General features: G+C 50.9%; 1 protein-coding gene across 16 annotated transcripts in view; it reads right to left on the bottom strand.

Moving 5' to 3' along the window:
* The window catches only part of TACC2 (transforming acidic coiled-coil containing protein 2), a 212,078-nt gene that overhangs the window by 101,246 nt on the left and 84,952 nt on the right, over window positions 1-25,880 (bottom strand). For 14 of the 16 annotated variants that reach the window (XM_049103382.1, XM_049103376.1, XM_049103386.1 and 11 more), the window contains one exon: window positions 5,545-5,670. The exons of 1 other annotated variant lie outside the window; for it this stretch is intronic. In XM_049103382.1, the coding sequence (XP_048959339.1) occupies window positions 5,545-5,670 (126 nt within the window). Of the gene's footprint in view, window positions 1-5,544; window positions 5,671-21,201; window positions 21,252-25,880 lie in introns of those variants that run through there. One more of the 16 variants, XM_049103395.1, reaches the window with a different exon arrangement.

Below are 25,880 nucleotides of genomic sequence, written 5' to 3'. Positions count from 1 at the left end.
GGGAAATTACATTTAAGCTTGACCCAAGCAAAACTTGGTCTGGTGAGGAGAGGAAAGGTCATAAGCGCCATCCCAAAACTATGCGAGGGCCTCTGATCTGGGTCATTAGTTGTCGCTACAGTCACCAGTGGCTCTGTGGGTCCTCTTTCCTGGCGTGGGATTCCTTCTGCACCCTCCCGGGCCCTGGTTACAGAGAGTGGGAGGCAGAGGGCAAGAAGAAACTGACCTCAGATATCCAAGATTCAGTGATTTATTCAGAAAGTAAAAATCTACCTACACAGTTAATGCTGCTCAAGGCCCATGAGAAACCAAAACGCAAGAACAAAATCCTGTGTTCGTTTGAAATATGAAATTGTCAATATTTGAACATTGCCAAGGTGGCAATTTGTGTGCTTCTACCTCATAGTAGCCGGTTGGACTGGAAACTCAAAGGCCCTGACCAAGCATGAAGATGCACCCCAATTTACTCAGCCTACTGGGTACCGGGTACGTCAACTGGATTTGTCAGCATGTTCCTTTACCATATACCGTTTAAATGGCACAAAGCAATTCTGATATTTATTTCTAATTTTTTTGGAATTCTGTTATTTAGAGATCTTTGAGTAATCCCTTTTCTTTAAAAAAAAAAAAAGATTTATTGATTTGAGAGAGCTGGGGGGAGGGGCAGAGGGAAAGAGAGAGAGAGAATCTCAGTGGACTCCCCACTGAGTGCAGAGACAGACATGGGGCTCAATCTCATGACCCTGAGATCATAGCTGGGGCCAAAATCAAGAACTGGACGCTTAACCAACTAAGCCACCCAGGTACGCCTGGATGATTCCTTTTCTTTTATTTACTTATTTATTTTTATTTTTTATTTTTTAGATGATTCCTTTTCTAAATAAAAAAAAAAATAATTTCACTCTGTCATTCTGTTCTTAATAAGGTACTTCCTTAAGGAAAGCTTCAGCTAAGCTCTGTGAGGCAGCTGAACCCGCTCATGCATACCCACAGCTGAAAATCTTTTGGTGCAAACAGATGCCGCCAAAATAAACCACATGATTTGGGAGCAAGAGGAAAAACAGAAGCTGTAAGTCAGTGTGAATCCCCTGTACTTTCAACTTCAGAAAATTCTGAAGTTTCTGAACTTGGAAACTAACTCTCTAGTGAGGCTCGGACACTGGGCAGGAGCCACCTCTGCTCCTGGCTCCTCTGTCCGACGGTGGAAATCAGAAACTTTAGCCACCAGCCGGGGCAGATGTCTCCAATCCTGTGGAGCTGCCGATACCCAGAAGGAGGAGAACAACTTTGGGACAGGACTGCTTCACCCCGTGGTTCTCCAGGTGTGGACCCCAGACCAGCACCACCATCACCTGGGAACTTTCCAGAATGCAGAGTCTTGGGTTGCACTCCAGACCTCCCAAATCAGAAATTCTAAGAGTGGGGCAGCCACCTGTGCTCTAACCGGGTTAATTCTGATGCACACTGAAGTCTGGCCTCCACGGCCATGAGTCAGGTGAGCAGCTTCCCAGCGGTGTGCCCAGGGAAGGCCTCGAGGTCTAGAGAGACCCTCCTCTGCTTGGATTCCTAACGGAAAAGCACAGGAGGTTCTGGGACGTAGCCAGAATGCCCCATTCTACTCTGTTTAATAATGTGGTACAGCTGGAAGGTTGCATTTAAACAATTATACGGCTTGAAAAATGTTTTTGAAAATACTGAACAGATGGGAATATAAGTGGCCATGGACAATGCAGTCATTTGCAGAATGTTCTCAAAGGTCTGGACCCCGGGAAGCCAATGGCAAAAAGGGAAGCTCAACCAGTTAAAGCAGGTTCACAGGCTCTTTCCTGAGAAAGAAGCAAGTTTTGACATCCTCCAGTGGCTCTAATAGAAGAGAGGGGGTGTTTCCAAATCCCTTCCATTGTAGCTGAGGATTGCCTGAGATGGGGGTGCCATCTCTCTTCTTCCCTATTCAGGGAGAAGACGTCTTGTAAAGGAAGGACATGGCAACAAGAAAATTGACAGGCAACTGGAGGGAGGGAACAAGAGTGGCTTAAAGCAAACCCTCCAGCCCCACTTAAAACATTTTTTTGAAACTTAAATCTTGAAATTTTAATTTTGAAATTTTAACTTAGATTTTGAAATTTTTAATTTTCAATTTTTAAATTTAATTTTCAAATTTGAAATTTAATTTTGAAAATGTAATTTAAGTTTAATTTTGAAATTTTAGTTTAAATTCATTTTTTAAATTTGAAGTACCAACACAGCTCCTGGGGGAACAAACCTCTAGAAGGGCCTGTCACAGCCTCCCCCTGCCTGGCCCTCTGCCTCTCCTGCCCCTACTCTCAGCAGGACACCAAGGAGGATCTGAAGGTGGTGCTCTGTCTGAATGTGTGTGTCTCCCTCAATCCACAAACTGGAATCCTTATCCCCAGTGTGTTGGAATTAAAGGGTGGGACCTTTCGGGGGGCAACTAGGTCCTGAGAATCCCTACAAATGGGATTAGTGTTAGTGCCCTTATAAAGGAGACCCCACAGAGCTCCTCGGCCTGTTCCCTCACATGAGGACACAGTGAGAAGTCTGCAATATGGAAGAGTCCTCACTAACCACCGAGATGGACGCCCAGCCTCCAGATCTGTGAGTCCCCTGGTCTGTGGTGCTTTGTTACAGCAGCCCCAACAGGCTAACATGGGTGGGGAGGGGCAATAGGGCCACAGCTGAGCTGAACAGCAGCCACCGCGCCCCCAGAATGCCCTTCATAGTTAAGCCTGTGGACTGGATCAACAAGATCAGGTGCAGCTGATTCCTATTACTCACAGTGGCTACATTCTATAAAGTCGTCACAGATGCCGAATTAGCCAGTTCTGAACCTCTGTTCCTAGCGGTTATGCTGGGCTGGGTTCCTGCAAGCCTCTGGTCACAATACTTTTGTCAACTGTTCAATATGTACCTATTTTATGTGCATTTCTGTGTGAAAACACGTTATTTAATGTACATCATTGACTTCACAGCCAACACCATTATCACTTATGCCCAAATGAAGCTTAACTAACAGAAGAATTTTCAACAGAAGGCACACCACAGCCTTCTTGCACTAAAATGCACTACCCAGCACTTCACCGTGACGTTTGGGGGCATGAGCAAAAACTACATTACAGAAACCGTGGCCCTGAACCCACCATGAAGGACACTTGTGTACAGTATGAGAGCTGCTCTCAGACAAGGCCATGCTTGCTCTACCTCAGTGGGGAGCAAGGGCCCCAGGCAACTCTGAGTTTTTTTTTTTTTTTTTTTTTTTATCTATTTATTTGCTGCTCTACACATGTTCACAAATGCCCATGAAAGAACCATAAGTATTGGCTTTGGGGTTACAAATAAATCTTAGAAAGAGGCAAAGTCGCAAATATGGAAGAAACGAATAAGGAGTATTGTGTGGAAGCAGCTGGTGACCAAAGCCAGACCAATCCCTGCTCCTATCAGCACTGCCTCTTTTCTATTAATTTCCAGTAAAACCAAGACAATGCAACTCCAGACACATGTTCAATAACACTGGCCAGGCCAGAGCCGCTCTTGGAACTCCACCTGAATCTGTCTACTGGGGAATAAAGCCAGAAAGCTGGCCAAGTTCTCAGCACTGATTAGATCTGTGCTTAACCACTGGTTCCTTCCTGTACCCTGTGATCATTCTTGGTCATGGTGAGAGGTGACACAGCTTCGCTACAATGCGTCATCTTCCTTGGCCTTGGAAGAGGCCAGTGATGCAGGCAAAGCCCCAAGCGTCGTGAGAGGAAGAAAACTGGCTTTACCCACAGTCAGTGAAGTTCAGACCAAAGGCTTTGGCATGCAAGCTGAATCTGCTTCAAATCCCAGCTCTGCTGCTGCTCACCAGCTCTGTGCCCTTGAACACGTACATGGAACTGAGCCTCAGTCTGCTCGTATGTAGAAGGGCAAAGGGGTCTGTAACAGAACCTCTCACTTCCTCGGGTGTCTGGAGGATGTACAGGGACACACGATGGGACATGCTCCACATGGTGGCTATAGGTCCGGGACACATCATTTAAAATACAGCCTCCAGGGGTACCTGAGTTGCTCAGTCGGTTAAGTGTCTGTCTTTAGCTCAGGTCATGATCCCAGGATCTTAGGATCGAGGCCCACATTGGGCTCCCTGCTCGGTGGGGAGCCTGCTTCTCCCTCTCCCTCTGCTGCTCCCCCTGCTTGTGCTCTGTCAAATGAATAAATAAAATCTTTAAAAAAATAAAATACAGGGCACCCCGGGTGGCTCAGTGGTTTAGCGCCACCTTCAGTCCAGGGAGTGATCCTTGAGACCCGGCATTGAGTCCCACATCAGGCTCCCTGCATGGAGCCTGCTTCTCCCTCTTCCTCTGTCTCTGCCTCTCTCTCTCTCTCTCTCTCTCTCTCTCTCTCTGTGTCTCATGAATAAATAAAATCTTTAAAATAAATAAATAAAAAATAAAACAAAAAATAAAACACAGCCTCAGTGTTCAGAAACACTGACCAAGCCCCAAGGGTACTTTGGTTCTTCCGGCAGCCACAGAACCCCCCCAGCCAAGTCCTCCTGCATCCAATGCTCAGAGAGCTTCCCCTTGCCCTTTTGGCTCCCTCTTGTAAAATGAGGGGATGAGGATGATCTCAGCCTCCTTCCAGGCTTCACTAAGGGAGGGTATGTCCCACCAGCTTCCTGGGTCGGGGTCAAATGGGAGTGCCTGTTCATCACAATTTCCCTAGTGCCATGCAACACTGCAAATGGGAACTGTTTTAGTGATATAAACATAAGTTAAAACGTCTGTGTCTAACACCTTAAACTTATGATGTCATGTGTGAATTAAATCTCAATAAAACTGGAAAAGTGTGTGTGTGTGTGTGTGTGTGTATATATATATATATAAACCTATATTTATATAGAGAGAGGAGTGGGGTGGGGAGGAACATGTATGTTTAGGGAGAGAAGGATATGTGTGTATGTACTGGCATCTGAGCCAAATCCTGAGGCTGATTCTGAGCAAGCCTGGTTTACACAGAGTAAGAGCCAGTGGGGTTATGCACAGTGTACTTGGACATCTGTGATTGCTGTGGGGTGGCTGGGGCATGAAGGGCAGGTGAGGGAAGACCGCCTGGCCTAACTCATTAGCCAAGCAAAGGCACAAAGACCGGGTCCCCTTCCCCATCCGACGGCTGGCTCCTCTCTTCTCCCACCACTGCCAGAAGACAAAACAAGCAGCCGACCCCGCTCGTGTCCTAGGAGGTCAGAGGCAGCTAAGTCATTCTTTGGCAAGGTATAAATAGCACGTCCTCTCTTCCAGAAGACTTCTATTTTAAATAGGGGCCCCTGAAGATCACAAGGGAACAAATCTCTAAAATGCCCGTTGGGGCAGGGTCTTCCTGGTGAGAACGGGGCCCTGTGTAGGAAGGGCATGCAGACCTCTGCAGAGGTGGGGCTGCAGGGGAGGGGACCGGGGGAGGAGGGTGGCAGGGAGGGAGGGAGGCCAGCGTCGAGGCCTGGGCCCCGGCTCCCACCACCAGATGCAGCCCCAGGCCCCACTGTACCTCTGGGCCGTCAGATCCCTGGAAACGGGGCTGAAGGCATCACCAGGGTGGGAAGGGGCAGCTAACAGTGGGTGTTCCAGGTCCTCAAGGGCAGCTGGCTGGATGACATCATCTGGTACATGTGACCTGGGGAGAGGAAAGTGGGGAAAAAGCAAGGCTCAGAAATGTTCCTGAAAGTTTTCAATGTGCTTCAACAGCACATTTTACAGGGACCCTGGGCAGGGCCTCAGGGCCCCCCTGTCGGCAAGAGCCGGGTCTGCTGCTCCTCCGAGTGTGGCCCCCAGGTGGCGCTGGCCCAGGAGCGCCGCGTCCCCTTCCAGGACGCGCACAGAAACCCAGGGCAAGTGTTCAGAAGCCTGCACAGCCCCGCGATAGAGTAATCTTGCCTGTTGAGTCTAATAATAAAAGTCAGGATGTTGCTAAACCCCTACAATGCACAGGGCAGCCCCACCGCAAAGGGTTATCTGGCCCAGGGCGTCATAGTGCTCAGGCGGAGAAACCCTGGCTGTGAGTCTCCTTTCATTCTCCAATACTTCATTTAATTGAATTTTTTAAAGTTTTGATCTATATGCATTAGAAACTTAAACATTTTCTTCAAGATTTTATTTTTGGGATGCCTGGGTGGCTCAGCGGTTGAGCAGCTGCCTTTGGCTCAGGGCATGATCTCAGGGTCCTGGGATCAAGTCCCACATCGGGCTCCCTTTGGGGAGGCTGCTTCTCCCTCTGCCTGTGTCTCTGCCTCTCTCTGTGTCTCTGATGAATAAATAAAATCTTTTTTAAAAAATTTCCTACATTTAAATTTGAAAAAAAATATTTTATTTTTAAGGTATCTCTACACCCAATGCAGGGCTTGAACTCAGGGCCCCAAGATCAAGAGTCACAGGCTGAGCCAGCCAGGCACCCTGAAACTTAAAACTTAAAAACAATGCTGGCCCTTCATCCACTGAGAAGGTGGACACCAAACAGCCTCCAAGAGCAGCAGGCTTTGAAAGGTCAGAGGGACGCTGGTCACTGTCACACACTGGTCATGCCTCGGCTCACTCCACTGGGAAACCCCTTTGGTAATCAGGTGAGTTCATCAGGGAGGACCATGAGTTGTTCTTTCTGATGAACTTGGCTCTGGGCAGTAAGTAGCAGGACAGTCTCTTTCAGTCCCTGAGCACATACTGATCGCATACCGACTCTTACATAGTGAAGGAGAAAGAGGTGGGTCCTGCCTTAGCGGAGTTTAGAGTCTTAGGCAAGAGTCAGACTTTTTTTTTTTTTAATGCTGATTTATTTAGTGACAATAGCAGTAAGCACTAAGAAGGAGAGACAGATGGCTAAGAGCATAAACCAAAACCAGGAGGTCTGGGTAGGTAGTGGGAGTCAGGGAACATTTCCTTGTGGAGTGGTACACTGAGGCCAGCCAGCCAGCCCAGTGACAATGACTGTGTGCTAGGAACTGTTAGCCTAAGTGCTCATAGATATGATCCTCACCACATATGATCCTCACAGCAACCCTGTTAGGTGGGTACTCTCATTATCCTCGTTTTACAGATATGGGAACTGAGGCACAGAGGGGCTGAGTAACTTGTCCTCAGTGCAAAAGAAAGGAAGCGTGCCTCCAGTACAGGAAGCCACATACCTGAAAGCCATGAACCAGGAACGAATTTAGCATTTGGGATCAATGAATGCAAAAGGTCACTGTTACTGGAGTGTGGATAGTGGAGACTAGGAAGGGACAGGGTGGACAGGATCCAGACCCCAAGGCCAGGTGGAAGGACTGAGACTGGATCCTAAGCCAAGGAATTAGCCCCAAACTCCTCTTCAATGCTCTGCCACAAAGTGCTGCCCATGGCATTGAGATGAATGAGAGGTGGGGTGGTCCAAGGTGAATTTCCCAAAACTATGTTTTAAATATGATTAGACCAGCACATGCCTGTGCCCACACCCTTACTATTTATTCCATGGATCTTGTGATGTTCCCTTCCACTTGCACGGTTCCCATTCCAAATCCCCCAGAACAGGATCCCAGAACCCTGTGACCACACCCAAGGAATCAGAGAGAAACGGATACAAGAAGAAAAGAAGGAGCCAGCCCGGAGGAAAATCCTCAACTACAGGCACTAGCGATCTTCCAAAGTTATTAAAAAACCTGAGTGGAAAAACATCACCCAGGAGCTTTGGCAACACACACTGAAAGCCATAAAAGACTTTATTTCCTTCAACACAGTCATTGGACTTCCAAGAATTTATTTTAAGGAGATGATTAAGGGTATGAGCAAAGATGCTGATCATAACTGTGACCATAATAGCAAAAAAAAAAAAAAACAAACCAAAACAAAAAAACTGCAAATAACCAAAATGTCCCACAGCAGGGGACAGCTGATCATATTAAGGCATAGCTGTAGAGCAGACTCATGGGCAGCTGTTTAAAAAAAAATAAGGTAGATCTCCATACACCTAGAGGTAAATGCGTCCATCATGAACTAAAAAGAGATTTTAAAGCTGTCGGTAGCATGACCCACGTTTCATGTGCACATGTCTATATGTACACCTACATATAAACACACGTGCAGGAAGCATGCAGCAGAGTGAACGAGTACCAAGCAATGAGGAGGATGTGTGCCAAGGTGTTAATAGTAATTCTCTTTCAATAGTGAAATTATGGGCGCTTTTTTTTTTAAGATTTTTTATTTTTATTTTTAAGATTTTATATATTCATTCATTCGAGACACAAAGAGAGAGAGAGAGAGAGAGAGGCAGAGACACAGGCAGAGGGAGAAGCAGGCTCCATGCAGGAGCCCGATGTGGGACTCGATCCTGGGACTCCACCCTGGGCCAAAGGCAGGTGCTAAACCGCTGAGCCGCCCAGGGATCCCCCTAAGATTTTATTTTTAAGTCATCTCTATATCCATGGTGGGGCTCGAACTCACAAGATCAAGAGTCGTACCCTCCATCGACTGAGCTGGCCAGGTGCCCCAGGAGTGCTTTTTCCTGTTGGATTTATTTCTACTTTCTAAGTTCTAGGCTGACTGTGCACTGTGTTTACAATCAAAATAAATAAGAAAGCACACTTAAGGATAATTTTAAGTGAAGGGAATGCCTTCAGTTTGTATATCACTCAGTGCAAGTTTTAAGAGATGGGACAATCCGAGTAAAGCCCACTTCTGTATTCACATTTTCCACATGAGGACCTGGACTTGTCAGCCTCATCTCAAGGCAGAAGCACAGCCACGCCTCACTCATCAGGCACCCCCAGGAAAACTAAAGATCCCAGGGGAGGATTTGGGGGGTAAGAGATATCTGCCTGCGTATTCTATGGGACGGCATTTCCATTTTAACTCTTTGGGAGGGTTAATGCTTGAAAGCATATTGGACACTTCTCTGAATTTTCTGAACAGAGGATCTTGCACATAATGAAATGCTTTCTCAATGACACACAATCAGCATCCTGAGTGACTATGACATAAGTGAGGAAGTATGCCACGGTGCTAACAGAACAATTGTACACGAAAAGAGGGCTGGATTCTAGACCAGCCCCACCTTGGGATCTCAGCCAGGTGACTTCTCCATCTGTAAAAGGAAGGCACTGGACTGCACGGTCCCCAAGGACTCTCCCAACACAGTCTTGCCCCTCGCTCGCAGGCTGCCAGCCAGCACCTCTGCTAACTCACCTGACTCCCCTCTACTTTCCTTCCTCAGTTCTCTGCTTCTCGTGCACAAAGACATACGCCGAGGGCGTTAGAACAGTGTGTAGGTCAAGAGTTAATAAGCACTGAAATAGGTTTATAAACCATACAACATAATCATTTTAAAATAAGTATATGCGTATATACACATAAGTTAGCTTGAACTATGTGAAACTTCTAAAAAAAAAATTTTGTGAAATTCACACTGTACCATCAGCTCGAAGGCCTTTTTTGTCTTACTGCCTAGTGACCCAGTTATGTTCCTGATGGCCAAGCTGACTTCTGGGTAGGTGGAGGGATTCTTATAAAGCAGCTCTTCTTGGACCAACTGCAAAAGGCTATAAATGGCTTCTAAATTCTACCAGTGGTGGTGCTCGGACTAGAGTTACTGAAATATTTTTCAGGGGAAAAAAAAAAATCTGTCCAAGATTTTAACTACCAGCTGCTGCCACCAGCTGCTAGAACTAGCCCACTATAAATTTAGTCAGGCCAGCAAAGGGTTGATTTTCCACTGGAATGTCAGGGAGGGGCGCTTGCATCAACAAGTGCTTCTCCAAAGGGCCATGAGTCACCCTCCCTTCAGAGATGGAGGCAGAGAGGATTTGGCTTCAGAAAGGAAGGCAGTCACATTCTGGTCTAAAAAGCACCTCAGCTCCTCACACAGGATCTGCTGCTCCCGGAAGAGCCCCAGGCTGAATCTAATGGGGTTCACTAAACAATAATGATAATTAATACTAATAATGGGAGTGGGAGGAAACTCTGGGAGGGGATGGGCATGTTTATGCCTTGATAGCAATGAGGGTGTCACAGGTGTGTACTCAGGTCCAAACTCATCAAGTCCCAGACAGTCAATAGGTAGGGCTTTTTATATGTCGATCATACCTCAATAAAGTGGTTTAAAAAAGAAACAGGATGGCACACTCCAGAGTTGACAGGCTACTCAAGAGCACGGCCAGTTCAAAGTCTAAAGTAAGGAGAATCGTGAAGGGTAGCAATAGAACTGCCCTAGATAAACAGGGTTCCGCAGGCGGGGCGATCTGGAAAGGCTCCCTAAAGGGGTGGGGCACGCAAAGTGCTTCACCGATGAGTGCAAAGAGCTTTCCAGATTTAAAAAAAAAAAAAAAAAAAAGCTTCTCCCTTCTCTGTCCCTGACGGTTCAGATGGAAAGTCATCAGGCTTCTCTTCCCTTGGACAGAGCAAGGAAGCTCACGGGAGAAGGGGCAGGGGCTGTGTTACCTACAGAGAGAATAACAGAAAAATAACCTTACGGAGGGTAACGGGAGCCAGGTCCCAGGTCCTCACAGTCAGAGGATTTGCATATAGGAAAGGTCTTAGGCTCCAAAGCATGCTCAGAGCTGTGCTGCAATCAGTGGTAAATAAACACAACCAGGTGTAGGGGTGAGTGTGTGCACACATATACCTCTACTTCCCCACTTTCTCTGCTGTGAGAGGTCAATCAAAAGGACATTAAGAATTACCTCAAAGGGGCTGCTGCTGGCCAAACCTGGGACTACTGGGGCATAAAAAAAAAATACAGATACTAATGAGTTAAAACCCACTAAAGTAATAATCCACGAGTTCATAAGGATATAAAGACAGACAAAGGCACAAAGGGGGAAGAAGCAAAGGTCCTCCTCCAGTACCAGGCCAACTTGGAAACATAGGAGGAACGATGACAACAAAGTCACTATTCGAGGACCATCAGAGTGGCGGTCAATTCAGGCAGCCACCCAAGGGCATTAAGGCAGGTGGGTGGTTTAAAGACGTAAAGGACGTTGTGTGGTGATCCACCTAACGGTGGAGAAACCAGGTGGGCACCAACATGGCCAGGTGTCGACCAGGACTGCCATCCCTGGCAGTGGGATAGTCATTACACGGTGCTCCGGGACATGACCCACTGGGAAGAGCACAGCACCACTTCCATGGGATGCCTGAGCGGAATGGCCAGCCAGAGTCTGGTCACGAGAAAACTCTGGGTAGACAAAGGTTGAGGGATTTTTTTCCAGAATGAGAGAGCTATACCCTTAAAGGTCATGAAAGACAAGGAGAGACTGAGGAACTCTCCCAGACTGAAGAGTCCACAAGCAAACAGTGGAGTATGACATGTGCTTTTGGACTGGATCCTGGATCGGATGCAAAAGGGGACAAGCTGGTGAGTCTAAACAGGTTCTGAAGACTAGGTGTACAGTGGCATGGCATATCCATGTCCCAAGTGCATGGCTGTATTGGTGTCATGCTGGAGCGTCCTTGCTTGGAGGGAAATGAATGCTGGAGTATTTATTTTGACTTGTACTTTGGAGGGTGGAAGCTTCATGTTTGCCACTGGCTCTCAAACGATCCAGAAAAAGAAAGAGGATAATACAGGGGAACAACCAAGCACATGTGGTGAAGTGTCAACAATTGAGGCATCTGGGCAAAGGGAATATGGGAGTACCCTCCTCTTCTTGTGGCTTTTCTGTAAGTTGGAAATTATTTCAGAAACAACAACTTCCTGGGCGAAGCCATTTGGGCAAACAGCCACACCCCAGTGTCCCAGAACTCATTTGACTTCTAGGGGACACAGCAGGGTGTATGATGGGAGCTCCGGGAAGTGGAGCTGCGGACCCACACCTGGGTGGCTGGGGCCCAAGCCAGCTTGGAGAAGGTCTCAAAAGTCAGGCCAAGAAACTACTGTTTGGGTGGCAATGGGGAGCATCTGAGATTTATGAGCAGAGGAATAGCAGAATATTCGGGAGGCAGCCATGTGCCAGAATGAGGAATAACTGGAGGAGAAGAAATGCAAGCCATGCCACAGAGCAGTTCAGGTGCCAGGTAACGCTGGATGGGATCCTGGCACCTGCAGAAGAGCTGGGATCTGCCGTGTGAGAGGCTTCATGATGTCCATCCAACACCAGGTGTTGGGGATGCAGAAGGAGACGGGGAGATAGCAAAGCTGATTTGGGTTTTGAGTAGCTAATTGGAAAGCCATGTGATTAACTGCACGCCTCCCTCGCACATAATACCCTAGACCTCCCGACCAATTATTTACCTAATGCTGGTCTTTCACTGAAGTCAGTTCAATTTGAATATTCATCATCCTAAGTAATAACATCTGTGAGGTTGTGGTTGCGATGTGCTACTTTTCCTTTTTTTTCTATTACAGAGTGAATAATATCTGGGGTCTTGAAATCACCAGGGAGCCCCTAAGCTCAGGGCAAGGCCCTTGGGAGCTCTGCACCACACTCTGGAAAACACTGGGGCAGCTCTCAGCAACACAGCTCAGACAGAGCCCCGTGCTGCTCACATCTGCTTGCTCCAGGCTCAAGAAGAGAAGCAAAGTCTGTCATAAATCAGCAAAATGGAATCTTCTGAAATCTCACATCTTTATGAACTGTTAGACCCTTCCGAGCTGAGCATGACCCAGCTGGCAAAGGTTAGGAGCCATAGCAAAGGCACATGACGTATGGAACACATATGTGCATCCTTTTCGGATCTCCCCCTTGGCTTCTGGAGGGAAAAGCTTCGTCCTCTGGCATGAGGAGCAGATACACGTGAGCTCTGCTTTTGCTGCTTCTCAAGAAGCTGTGCTCACCGGGCATCTGGCTCCACGGCCCTGGCACCTGCTCAGGACAAGCGATGCTTTGCTTTTTAAGTCAGCTTGTTCCTTTCCTGATCCTGCCAACGATGAAGTGGGACGGGCATGACCTGGCAATCCCGAGGGCCACCCGGTAAAAGAGTTGTAAAACCAGTTCCTAAAACCAGAAAGTTCCACCCTTCCTGGGGCAGCAGAGGAGGAACGTGAGACCCTGACAGATGAGGGCCTGACCAAGGTCTCAGGCACGCTGTTTTTTTGCCGTTGATGATAATATTTTAGCATGTCCCAAATGTGGTAACAAATATAAACAAGTATAGTAAAAGGATAATAATAAACAATTATAAGAGCAGTTAACATTGTTAAGTGCTTAGCATGAGGTGAAGAGCTGTGCACATCCTTGCTCATCCAACCCTCCAAAGGGGTGAGAAGTAGTCAGAATTTGAACCCAGGTCCCAAAGCACAGGATCCAGGCAACACCACAGCACGGAGGTGGCGAAGCGGGATGGGGTGCGCCTGGCTCAAGTTAAGGAAAGATCTCCCACACAACTCCGAGAAAAGCGATCTAAGAGATCCTAGAGACCATGCCAGGGAGAACAGAGATTTTTCTGCTCCCATATAAGAAAGTCCAGCAATTTAAAGATTTGCCTTCAGTTTTAAAAAAATAAATAAAAATAAACTAAAAATTTTTTAAATAACTTAAAAAATACTTATATTTATTTGTATAGTATATTAAAATCTTCACCAAATGGTGTGTTTTATGAATCTCCATCACCCCTATGTAGTTGGCAGGCAACTTATTTTCTAGAATAGGAGACTGAGGCTCACGGAATTAAGTCACTTGGCAAAGAAACACAGGCCTTCTGCCACTGAGCCTGTCCTCATGATAGGAACCCACCCTTTGTCCTGGGCCCTTCCTCCAGTGGGCACACTACAGTTCATCTGCGTTCAGCTGCACACCCAGGCGGTAGAGACCCTGGAGGGTGCTGGGGTGGCAGGACCAGGGCGGCAGGAGAGGAGCACTGTGAGGCAGGAAGAAGGGACAGGTCAGCAGGGGGATCATGGCTCCAGCAAAGGGAAAGGAGCCTCCACCTTGTTCCCTGCCATCCTCCCAGCCCAGAGTCAACAAGGAGAATGTTTAAGGGGATGAATGGACCATAAGAGACAGAGCCACAGGGAGACCAGCCAGTGGCATCGAAGAGGTAAGAGAATCCTAACAATGAGGGTGATACTAGGTGACATTTTGTAGATGCTTAAAACTGAACATCTGTCCATTTCAGCTACAAGCTGTGCTTTTCTTATTTTGGGGCCAAATGTTTAAGGTGTCAAACATTTTTTGCACACTCCTGGTAAGCCCTGGGCCTCAGTACAGGCCCTTTGCTGATGAAGAAATAGCCTTCACCCCTTGATTCCCAGAGAGGCAGGATGGGGCAGGGGGCAGGAGGCTGGGCCCCACTCCAGCAATAAAGAGCTGTGTGACCTTGTGTTAAGGCTCCTGCGAGTCTCAGGTTCCCCATCTGTCAAAGAAGACAGTGGTAGCCCCTGCCTGGACAGGGAGTGGCGGGGGTTGAGGCCAGTCCCATGACTTTCCTCCAGCAAAGGACCGGGCACATGGGAAGCGCTCCGCAAAGGATGGCATCATTAATACAAACACAACCGGGTGTGCTGTTCCCACAGAACACCCTGGACGGGCTTCTTCACAGTCCACATGCCCTGCCCGCCCTGCCCAGGTGCATGTCCCCAGGTGGGCATCCCGCTCCTTCAGCCCCCACCTCCATCCCCGCACCCCCACCCCTGGGCTCTGTGTGAACATCAGCACAAATCGTGGGATGGCAATGAATACAGAAACAAAGGGAACAGAGCACCGACTGCGTGCCAGGCACTGTGCAGGCCCTCTGTCACTTTGAGCCACACGACAGCCCATTGCACGAAGAGCAAATGGAGCCTCTGGAGCAGGGAAGTCTGAAGCCATGGGAAGCCGAGGGGCAGAGGAAGAGAAGATGCTCCTGACACAGGCTCAAGGCCCCACTGAGCTGAGCACCGTCCTGGCTGCTCCGACTCCAGACCTCAGTCTCCCTCAAGAATGTGGAACGAATAGTGACAGCCTGTGGCGTCTGCCTTCCTCAGGAAAAGCAGGTGAACAGCCAGCACACGGGGGTTGGGCGACACCTCTCCCTCCCCAGGCTGCAGGCACCACCTCCATAAAAGAAGGTTTAGACCCTTGGTCCTCCATGCTCCCTTCCAGCCCAGTGATGCAAACCACGAGGCTCCAGAGGTGCAGCCCCTGGCCTGGCTGGAAGGGGATGGTTGGAGGAAGCCCTGGGGAGTGCCGCTTGGCCAGGGGCCAGGTTCAGGCTTAGGATCTAAGGATGGGAGGTGCAGGGGGTGACCTGCTGACCCAGGGCTCCAGCTGGAGCTCCCAGGAGACCCGGTGGTGGAGGGGCGGTGCAGAGGGAGAGCCGTTTCCTCATAGACAACTTATTCGTGCCTTAAAAGTGCCTATCACTTCCACACCCCTTGGGGTTAGTGAGCCCCAGCATTGGGGTTGATGACAAGCTCAAAGGAGGGGAAGTCATTCCAAGAGGGAAGAGCCAGGCAGGCAGCACCCACTGTTCTTTTCAAAAGATTAAATTGGGCAGCCCGGGTGGCTCGGTGGTTCAGCCCAGGGCGTGATCCTGGAGACCCGGGATCGAGTCCCACGTCGGGCTCCCTGCATGGGGCCTGCTTCTCCCTCTGCCTGTGTCTCTGCCTCTCTCTCTCTCTCTCTCTCTCTCTCTCTGTGTGTGTGTGTCTCTCAGGAATAAATAAAAATCTTTAAAAATTTTTAAAAATTTAAAAAAAGATTAAGAAATTACCACCCGCCGCCCCCCGTGCTGGGAAAAGCCACACAGTGGGGCGAGTGATGACGCAGTGGTCCCCTGATCAAAGGGACAAAGCCAAGAGAAGACACCTGCCGCATGGACCAGCCCTTCTGGGGTCAAAATCACAGCCAAGGGTACCTACTTCTCCCGAAAGGCAGCGCAGGAAACCCAGGGGGCCTCGACTGCACCAGAGCACTGGCACGGAAATCAAACTGCGTCATCTACGGGGCGGGGGGCAGCAAGCGGGGCGCCCACAGCAGGGGCTCCGGAGAGGGCAGGTCGGAGCCCGAATCCAGCTCTGCCGCTCACTAGCCCGTTAGGCGCAGCCTGGGCGAGTTCGTGAACCCCGCTGAGCCTGTCTCTGAGCCTGTGAAGATCGTTAGGAAGAGCGCGGAGCCTAGGTAAGGACGGTGCCCGACTCGTACTAGGTCCTCGTCAGACGGCCTGGCTGCATGGACGCGGGCACGGAGCAAGGACACAAAGACGGCAGCAGCTGCTGCCACCCGAGCTGCCACCGAATTCAGGCCAGAGACCGCATCGTCTCTAACATTTCCAAGCCGAGAAAAGGTACAATCTCAGCTCGCAGACAAACCAGAGGCTGAACAAATGCCTCGAACGTTTTTGCACAGACGAGGCGAAAGTCTAGCTGTTGGTTTTTTTAAAACTTTGCTGAGTCCTTGGTTTCCTACAGATCGGCCCCGACTCCAGAACCACACAAGTCGCACGATCGCCCCGACAGCTCTCGCCACCCACAGGATGCAACGAAGTCTAGACCCTGTACGGGGAGCGGAGGCGGCGCCCCACAGCGCCTGAGGGGGGCCGATGCAGGCAGTCAGGGACCCCAGAAGCCAGGAGGTGGGCTCTGCCGAGCACGGGCACGGTCCTGGGCCACCGGAGGGCAGGAGAGAGGACGCGGGGTCGTGTCGCCCTGGAGCAGAGACCCCGGCAGGTGGCTGACCGCCAGACCGGCTGGGCGCTCGATGCAGGGAGCCGTCAAATGCAGGCTCCAGGGCCAGTACCGCCCAGGTGAGGGAGCTTCGGTGAAGGCATGCAAGGTGACATCGGGTGGTCCTGTTTACTGGGAAGGAGGCAGGTGGAGGGCGGGCAGCCATGGGAAGCCGAGGGGCAGAGGAAGAGAAGATGCTCCTGACACAGGCTCAAGCCAACCTCTTACCGCCTCTTCTCAGTTTGGAATGGGTCCCGTTGGGAGAAGTGGCACGATGTGAACTAAACCTGTGCCCTCAGGTGTGAACCAGCCCCTACCCTCCCGGGAGGGTAAAGCTGAGGCCTCCAGCCAGACAGCAGGTACTCTAAAGGGCCCATAGATAGCAGGGGGGCTCCCAGGCCTCCAGGCCCCACGTGGACACACGCACACAAGGGAGGAGCAGGACCAGACACCTGCCCGCGAGGCCAAACCTGCCCATGAGCCAGTGAAGCAACTGCTTTTTCTTTCCAGTTTTCCCCCAGATTTGCTCTCTGTGAGCAGAATGGAAGTGAGTTTCCTATTCTTCTGTTTTCACTTGTTTTCTGGGGAAAACACAAATGACCAGTTAATCAAGGAGAATGGACAAAACAGGGGGCTAGAGAGCCAGCTTCCGAATAAAAGAGAACCTCGTCCACTAGCACACCTCCTCATTCCCACTTAAAAATAGTAACAATAGAGGGATCCCCGGGTGGCTCAGCAGTTTGGCCCAGGGTGCAATCCTGGAGTCCTGGGATCGAGTCCCGCATCGGGCTCCCTGCATGGAGCCTGCTTCTCCCTCTGCCTCTCTCTCTCTCTCTCTCTCTCTCTCTCTCTCTCTCTGTGTGTCTATCATAAATAAATTAAATAAATAAATATTTAATAAAAAAATAAAAATAGTAACAATAAAAATAAGCTCTCTGAGGCCTTTGGAAATCCACGTGCCCTAACCAAATCCCTTTCATCATAACCAGGTGAAACACAGAACCAGGACTTTCCATGTGCACAGCACTTCACAGTTTGCCAGGTATTTGCAGGCACATGTTGGCACTTGCTCCACAGTTCTGTGAGCCAGGCGGCAGGGGTATGTGTCCCCACCACTAGGAGATGGAAGTCGGGGGTGCCTGGGTGGCTGTCAGTTAAGTGTCTGCCTCCGGCTCAGGTCATGATTTCAAGGTCCTGGGATCCACCCCGGCATCAGGATCCCTGCTTGGAGGAGAACTTGCTTCTCCCTCTCCCTCTGCTGCTCCCCCTGCTTGTGCTCTCTCTCTCTTTCGGTCAAGTAAATAAATAAAATCTTTTAAAAAAAAAAAAAGGGGGAGATGGAAGTTGGGACTCAGAGATGGTTAGTGACCTGCCAGAGGGCACACAGCTGGTAAGGGTGAGGCAGGGCCTAAAATACAGGCGCTCAGTCCCTAAACTGGGAGCTGTCTCTGTAGTGCCTCTCCCATCCAGGGAAAATCCATCTTGGGAACTTTGCTTTCTCTGAATCGGCAGCACTGAAAATCCTTGCCAAGTGCCAGACTGAAAGCCTAGCCCAGAGGGGACCAGAGAGGAAGGGAAGGGGGGCAGAGCTGATACCCAACATATTTGTGATGAAACTAGCACTACAGATCATGGCTCTAGAGGCCCTGGCAAATCTCATTTACTCTATTTTTAGAGCCACCTCCCTACAAACTTTTGTTTTGCCAGGCCTTCTTCATGCTTTTCCTTTCTCCTGAATGGTTCTGTAATCCTTGGGCTGTCTTGGCATCCCATAGCCCCTGAGGTTATAAACAAGGGGCTATGACCTTGGTGGGGGAGAGAAAGACAAAAGCCAGCCACCAAGCCACATGCCACACACCTTGGTCACAGGTCACAGCAGGGGAGACCAGGGCACCCAGCTCTGTGGCCTTCTTAGACGTGCTCCTCTGGCCAGTAGGGGCAGAGACTATTACTGGCCTCCTGGACCTTCTCCTCATTGTGCAAAAGGTACCAGGGCCTGTAAACCCAAACCTCAGTTAATCTAAGAACCACTTGCTTTTGGCTGTGAAAACACACACACACACACACACACACACACACTCACATGCTCTGGGTCTCTCCCAGCCTCATCCACACCTGCAGCCTGAGGCCTAGCAAGCCCACAGACCCCTCATTGCTCCTCTTCCTGGTAGAACTGGTCTCTCTCAATTCCCCAAACCCTTGCAGGGTCCTCTCCAGGGGGCATTTCCTCTCCAGGGGGCATTTCTGGGTGAGGCAGTTCTTGGTTGTACGGGAATGTCACCCGCATAGCCTCCCAGACCCTCACCAGGGAGCTATCAGTGGTGGCCTCTGAAGTCAGGGTGACAACCAAAGCACTCTTGTACATTTTCAGACATCCCCTACTGGGTGCCAGCCTCATCATAAAGCCTGCCCAGCGTGTGTATGCTCAGGTGTAGCTCTCTCTCTTTCTCTCTCTCTCACACACGTAACACTCCTTGAAAGCAGAGACGGTGTCTTACTCACTTCCACCACTGACCACCCCCAGGCCCATGTCACTCTTGTGGAGTGTACTGCAAAGTAGGCAGATCCTCCCTCAAGCAGTGTCTGTCTCCATAGAAATGACAAACATAAATAACCACAATACAAATCAGGATAAGACCACAGAGGCCTCGGGACTTTGCTGAGAGAATGCGGCGCCGGGTGTCTGGGGTCCTGGGTTTGAGTCCCATCCTCACATGTGACTCCCGACTTCTCCGAGTCTCCCTTTGGGCATCTGTAAAATGCAACTTTGATCTTCACATTTCCTTCCAGCTAAAATATGTTAAGTGCTCAAACTTTGAGACAGAAAGGATGAAGAGGTGACCAGAGGCACCAAACGCCAGTTCTTTGCAGGTTTTCCGAGGGAGAACACTGTACCCCGTAATGCCTGGCCTACCTGAGGCCGGGCAAGTGACTTTTGATAAGGGACCAGCGACAGTGTGGGAACTGAAGAAGATGCTCCCCGGAGCTGAGAGTCTGCTGTGGCATCTGCAACAAGGAGGGCAGTTCCTGACCTATTTCCTGCTCTGGCTCTCCTCTGATGAGAATGCCTGAGCCCAGGGCAGCGCCTGTGAGAAGGAGCCCCGTGGGACTCACCTGCCCAGCACAACCGGCCCTTTTCTCTCCAAGAGCCCGAGGCCTGAGCTCGGGAGGAGAAACGCCCTGGCTGGTGGCTGGCTGCTGGACCGCGACCACTCCCCAAGCCGCAGCAAACCCGGCAAACCCTTCCTCCAATTCCATCGACTCCCAAACAGGCCCCCGAAAACAATAGCGAAGACTCCACTTTGCGACACGTTAAGTGGTTCAGAGTGGATGAAGCCACAGCTGAAACCAGCCTCGGGACATGGCCCCAGACGTTTCCAAAGTCACTTCCAAATACTACAATGAAAACAGCTTTTGAAATGTGGCTTCACAGCGAATCCCAGAGAAATAAGAACAGAGAGTTCTCGCTGCCTTCTAACAACGCCCCGCCCTCTCCTGGCATAAAACAGACAGAAACCAGCACCAGGCCCTCGGGGGCGGCACATGCACCCCTGCGCACGCTGCGCACTGGCCAGGCCCGGGCCGCCCTTCCGCAAGCAGCTTCCGTTCCCACCTGCGCAGCCCACCCACACCTGGAGACACAGCTCGCGGCTCTCTCGGTTGTATTTAAGCGCCCCCCCCCCCCAACACACACCCGCCACAAGGTCCTGTCCCTGTTTGCGCCAGAGCCAGAGACGACAACTAGGATAACATGATGATGATGATGATGATGATGATGACGACGACGATGATGATGCCCTTTTAAGAAAAGGCAAGTCCTGAGGCGGGCAAGTCGGCGCCCTCCGCCTGCGCAGGCCGGCAGGGCTGTTGGAGCCACTTTTCCAGGCCGTGCAGAGGTCCGGGGGCCGAGGCAGAGTCACGCCGCGGCCAGGAGTCGGGGACGCCCAGGGCAAGCTCGCGGGTCACGTGCTCCCCGGAGCCCTCAAGTGCGCTCGGCCCCGGTGACGTAACTATTGGAGAATTTAAAAGTCCCCAACTCGGAGGAAATGCAGAGCGGTTTATGGCTCCTCCGCGCGCCGCCGTGGCCCGCCGGGGTGACCTCCGCGCAGCCGGGTGGCGCCCCTCGAGCTCGGGGGGAGCCCCCGCGGGGTGGTTCGGGGTCGGGCCGTGGGCGGCGGAGGGGGCGGGGGTGCCCGGACCCCGGGGCCCGCACCCCAGCTGCAGGCGCGGACTCCAGCTGTGGGCGGGGACCGCGGGCCCCGGCAGCGACCCCAAGGGCGGGGGGGCGGACCCGGCCCCGCCGGACACCTCGACCCGACCCGACCCGGCCGCCCCGCGGACGCGCACCCCGAGCGGTCCCGCCGACGGACGAGCCCCGGGGCGCCCCGCGCACACGCTCCTCCGCCAGCAGGGACCCAACCGCCCTTCGCCCCCCCCCCCCCCCCCCCCCCCCCGCCCTGAGCCGGTGCCTCTCGGGGAACGACCGAGCGAGCCGCGGCTCCCGCGTCCAGCGCGCCTTTGTCTGGCGGCCGAGGTCGGGGCGCCGTCTGCTCCGTGACCCCGCGCCCTCCGCCGCCCCCCGCCCGCCGCCCGCCGCGCACTTACCGGCCCGGGGATCGCGAAGCCGCCTTCCTCCGGGGCCGCGGCCGGCCCGGCCCCCGCCCCGCCCCGCCCCCGCGCCCGCCCCCGCGCCCGCCCCCAGCGGCGGCGCGCACAGTCCCCACGGCGCGGCCGGCGACGAGGACTCTCCCGGGGCAGCGGCGCGGCCCCCCGAGGCTCGGGCAAAGTTGCAGCACAAAAGGCCAATGACTGGGAGCGCGGCGGCGGCCGGGCCAGGCTCCTCCCCCCGCCCCGCGCCCCGCGCTCCGCGGCCCGCGCCCCAGCTGCTCGCCCCGGGCGCCCGCCGCGCTCCCCGCTCCCCGCTCCCCGCTCCCCCCCGGGCGGGGCACGCGCGGGGCCCCGCGGCCGCACAGCGCGCGGAGCCGGGGCCGGAGCCGGGGCCGGAGCCGGGGCGACCCCGGGGCGCGCGCAGGCTGCCCCCGAGGCCCTGGGTCGCGACCACTTGTTGCGGCCCCCGCGGAGCACGCGCCCTGCCAAACGCCTGAGGCCGAGTGCGGGCCGCGCGTCCCGGCTGGGCGGTGCACACACGCCTGGCGCCTGGCGGCGGGCTGCAGGCCCCGGGAGGAAGGTGGGGACCAAACGGAGCCTCCCCGGGTCCTGGAGCCACGCGCTGGCTCTCCTGTCCCGCTCTGCGTGGACCTGACGCCGCCGCTTGACCGCAGGTCCTTCGAGTGCACTGTGCCCTACAGTTTGCAAAACTTGATGTGCCTTCTCCGGGGCTGTTAACACCTTCTGAGATAGACTCTAAACCCAAACCGGTTCCCGCTGCCAGATTTCCAGGGAGCGCGTGTGTTTCTTTTTTCTTTCCCCTTCTAGGGTCCCACATCAACTCCTCTGCAAACATCGACCTCAGACCCAGAAGCGGCGCTTACCTGTGGGCCCCACTGCAAGGTATCACCTTTCCTCTGGCTATGCCTGCAGCTAGGCAGAAAGGAGAAGGAAAAGAACTAGAAAGAGCCTGTGGCTATATGTGGATGCCGGGCTTCCTATTTTAAGTTTGGTTTCAAGAAAGCTTTGCTATATTTCATATGCAGGGACCAAAGGGCAAGAGACTCACAAATGACTCAACGCTTCCTTTCTTCCTCTTAAAGAAACAGATGCCCAAGGCTGGATGGCCCTAAGTGAGGATTCCGTGTAAAGAAATGGACTTTTATTGCCTTCCACTAAAAAAAAAAAACAAAAAAACAAAAACTGTATATATTTTTAAAACGCCATGCCACATTTCTAATAGAAATGTCAATGGAGTCCTTGTTCACAATGGGTATTAATGTTCCCGTTTCACAAATGTGGTAACTGAGACCAAAACAGCCTAATTTGTTTAAATGTATACCATCCACTATTGGTAAAGTAAGAAGTGGAATGCCGGGGGTTTCTTTTTCCTGTGTCCTTGTACCCTAATTCTAGGTCACATCCATTTATGATTAAAAACAAAGCAAAACAAACAAACCAAAAAAACCCACTCTCTACCTTATTAAACTCAAGCACTCTGATCAGGCCAAGAACAAAGATGCCTTTGAGGTGCCATCCCTTTCCTATGAAACATCCCCTCCCCACTTGCTGGATGCATATCTTTCATGACCAACTGATGGTTACCACTATGCTCTGAAACTCACTGGTGTGGTTAGCTGAATGATGTCCCCTACCGAGGATGTCCACATCTTAATCCCCAAGGTCTATGAATATGTTAATTTACAAGGCAAATGGGAATTAAGATTGTAGATGGAATTAAGGTTGCTAATCATCTGACCTTAAAATAGGGAGATTATCCTAGATTATCCAGGTGGACCCCATGTAATTACAAGGGCCCTTGGGAGTGAAAGAGGGAGGAAGGGGAGAGAGGGGACAACAGAAGCAGAGAGAGACATGAAGATGCTGTGCTGGCTTTGAAGGTTGGAGGAAGGGCATGATGAACCAACAAATGTGGCAGCCGGAAAAGCAAGGATATGGATTTTTCCGTCAGGCTTCCAGAAAGGAACACACCTCTACTGACACTTTGATTTTAGTCCAGCAAGACCCTTGTCAGATGTTTTACCTGCAGAACTGTGAAAAACTAATGTTGTATTGTCTTAAGCCACTAATTTTGTGGTAATTTATTACAACAATAAGAAACTGATACAGTAGACATCTGGTTATTACTATGATTTACTCTGATGGATTCTATGAAAGTATCTTGGATTCTAGGAATGTTTCTAGAGTCTAAGATCACTCATTGCAGGAGAACACTCTGGCCGAACAAGGCTTGTCCCCGGCCCTTCTCCAAGGCATCTCCACACTCAAACGATGCAGTGGTGTTGGGCAGCCGGCAGTCAGACAGAGCCATGGTCCAGTGTAGGACCTACTCATTAGAAGATGAAGCCAAGAACTCCCAACATCATAGAGCGTTGAGATCCAAATCCCGCCACCTGACAGAGATACATCCCCACAGGAAACTCTCAGCCAACCCACACAGCTCTGATCCCAACCACAGCCATAGTACACATGCATCGCTTGTCTCTTCCTGCTCCAGGTCTCGGTAACATCACACTGCTAGTACAGAGGAGGAAGGATATAGGTTTTGTGCCCTCTGGCTTGGGATTCCCTGGAATCTATAGAAAGAGACTAAATCACAGGCAGGAAGCATGTGCCTTAGTAGTTGCATGCATCCATGACTGAATCTTTACGCCATAAGGATTTCTTGGGTCTGAGTACAAGGCCAAGGCCTCTGCAGAAATGTAGGCTGTGGGCAGCCTCGGTGGCACAGCGGTTTAGCGCCGCCTGCAGCCCAGGGTATGATCCTGGAGGCCCTGGATCGAGTCCCACATCAGGCTCTCTGTATGATGCCTGCTTCTCCCTCTGCCTGTGTCTCTGCCTCTGTCTCTATGAATAAATAAAATTTAAAAAAAAGAAATGTAGGTTGTATGAATGTTTTCAGCAGTGTTATAGTGCAGTCACTATTAAACTATCTTCTGGAGCCCTGGGGTTTCTGGAGTTACCATAAAGGCTACCCAAGAGGCACCCATAGCACCTATAACAAGAACTGTTCCACTTCTATGGGTCCCGTGTTTGGACTCCACATAACATTTTGTTTAGAGAAAAGATTCATTTGGAGAGAAGGGGTGGGGGTGGGGAATGAAAATGTGCAAACACTGCTTTCTAGGAAAGAATCTATGCTGTTGGACTCCTAGAATCCAACCTGAATCTCAAGGGGAGTGACGCACCCAGTGTCAAAGGCTGTGTAGTGACAGCACAGGTGTCTGAAAGGAGGTCTTTGTTGTTTTGTTTTTGAAGTAGAGAGAACAGTATAATGAACCCTATGTGTATTACCCAGTTTCAATATTATCAAATCACAGCCAATTCTGTTTTATTCACATTGCTCACTTCCCCACCGCTACCCAGATTATTTTGAAACAAATCCTAGATATCATCATAGGTACTTTGATGTTAGCTAGTACTTTTGTTTGAATCTCCAAAAGCAAGGACTGGACAGAGAATTTTGGAAGGCTAGTGCTTTATTTATTTATTATTCTCTCAGCCTCCCTGAAAAAGGATCAATCTGTAAATATTAATGGGACAGCCTCAAACACCAGACCTATGGTCTGAAACTCAGCATGCATAAGACTCACTAGGTTATTGTGGAGATGCTCCCAGAGATTCTGGTTCAGGAAAGGGGGTCAGGAAAGGGGGGCTCAAGAATGTACATTTTAGCAAGCAGATTCTAGATGGAGATGCATTCCAAACCACACTTGGAGAAACTCTGGAACTAAAGTTTTGTGGCAGGAGTCGTTGGTTGTTTCCTTTTTTTTTTTTAAGATTTTATTTATTTATTCATGAGAGACATACAGAGAGAGAGGCAGAGGGAGAAGTAGGCTCCATGCAGGGAAGCCAATGTGGGACTCGATCCCAGGTCTCCAGGATTATGCCCTGAGCTGAAGGCGGGGCTAAACTGCTGAGCCACCCTGGCTGCTCTCATTAGTTGTTTCCAAAACAGTTGTTCCCTCTCCTTGGTTACTTATTGGCTTATATTCAAATAATTAATATAGGTGTGGTCATGTGACTCACCCTCGGCCAGGGAAACAGAAAGGGAAGTCAGCTTATGGTGACATTTCCCTCATTCTTTAGAGAAGACACAGGTGGCATATCTCCTGTCCAGGCATCCTCCTGCCTCTTGGCATTGTCTTGAGGGCACAATGCCTGGGGTTGCTGCAGCCAGCTTGAAACAATGAACGGGACATCAGTCAACATACTACAGGTGGGCAGAAGGGAAGATGAAATGTGCTAATGAATCACTCCACCTTAAAAGTGCCCTGTCTCTGGGCTCCCTGCCAGGTGACACGATGGACCTATCATCATTAGGGTTTTCTGGCATTGGGCTGTTACTTGCAGCCAAGAGCATCCTGAAGGAATGTCAACTGCGATGTTGAGAAGACCTAAAAGCTTCAGAAAGGGATCCAAAACCACAGAGCAAATGAAAGACCATTTGCCAAGAGAGTGTCCTGGAATACAAAAGGCAAATTGGGGGACGCGCAGGTGGTTCAGTGGTTGAGCGTCTGCTTTCGGTTCAGGTCGAGATCCCAGCGTCCTGGGATTGAGTCCTGCATCGGGCTCCCTGCAGGGAGCCTGCTTCCTTCCCCCTCTGCCTATGTCTCTGCCTCTATCTTGTCTCTTATGAATAAATAAATAAAATC

This window comes from Canis lupus, chromosome 28 (assembly GCF_003254725.2).
Source record: "Canis lupus dingo isolate Sandy chromosome 28, ASM325472v2, whole genome shotgun sequence".
Lineage (NCBI taxonomy): Eukaryota > Metazoa > Chordata > Mammalia > Carnivora > Canidae > Canis > Canis lupus.
The sequence above is the reverse complement of the archived record's forward strand: the minus strand, read 5'-3'. Positions and strand labels throughout refer to the sequence as shown.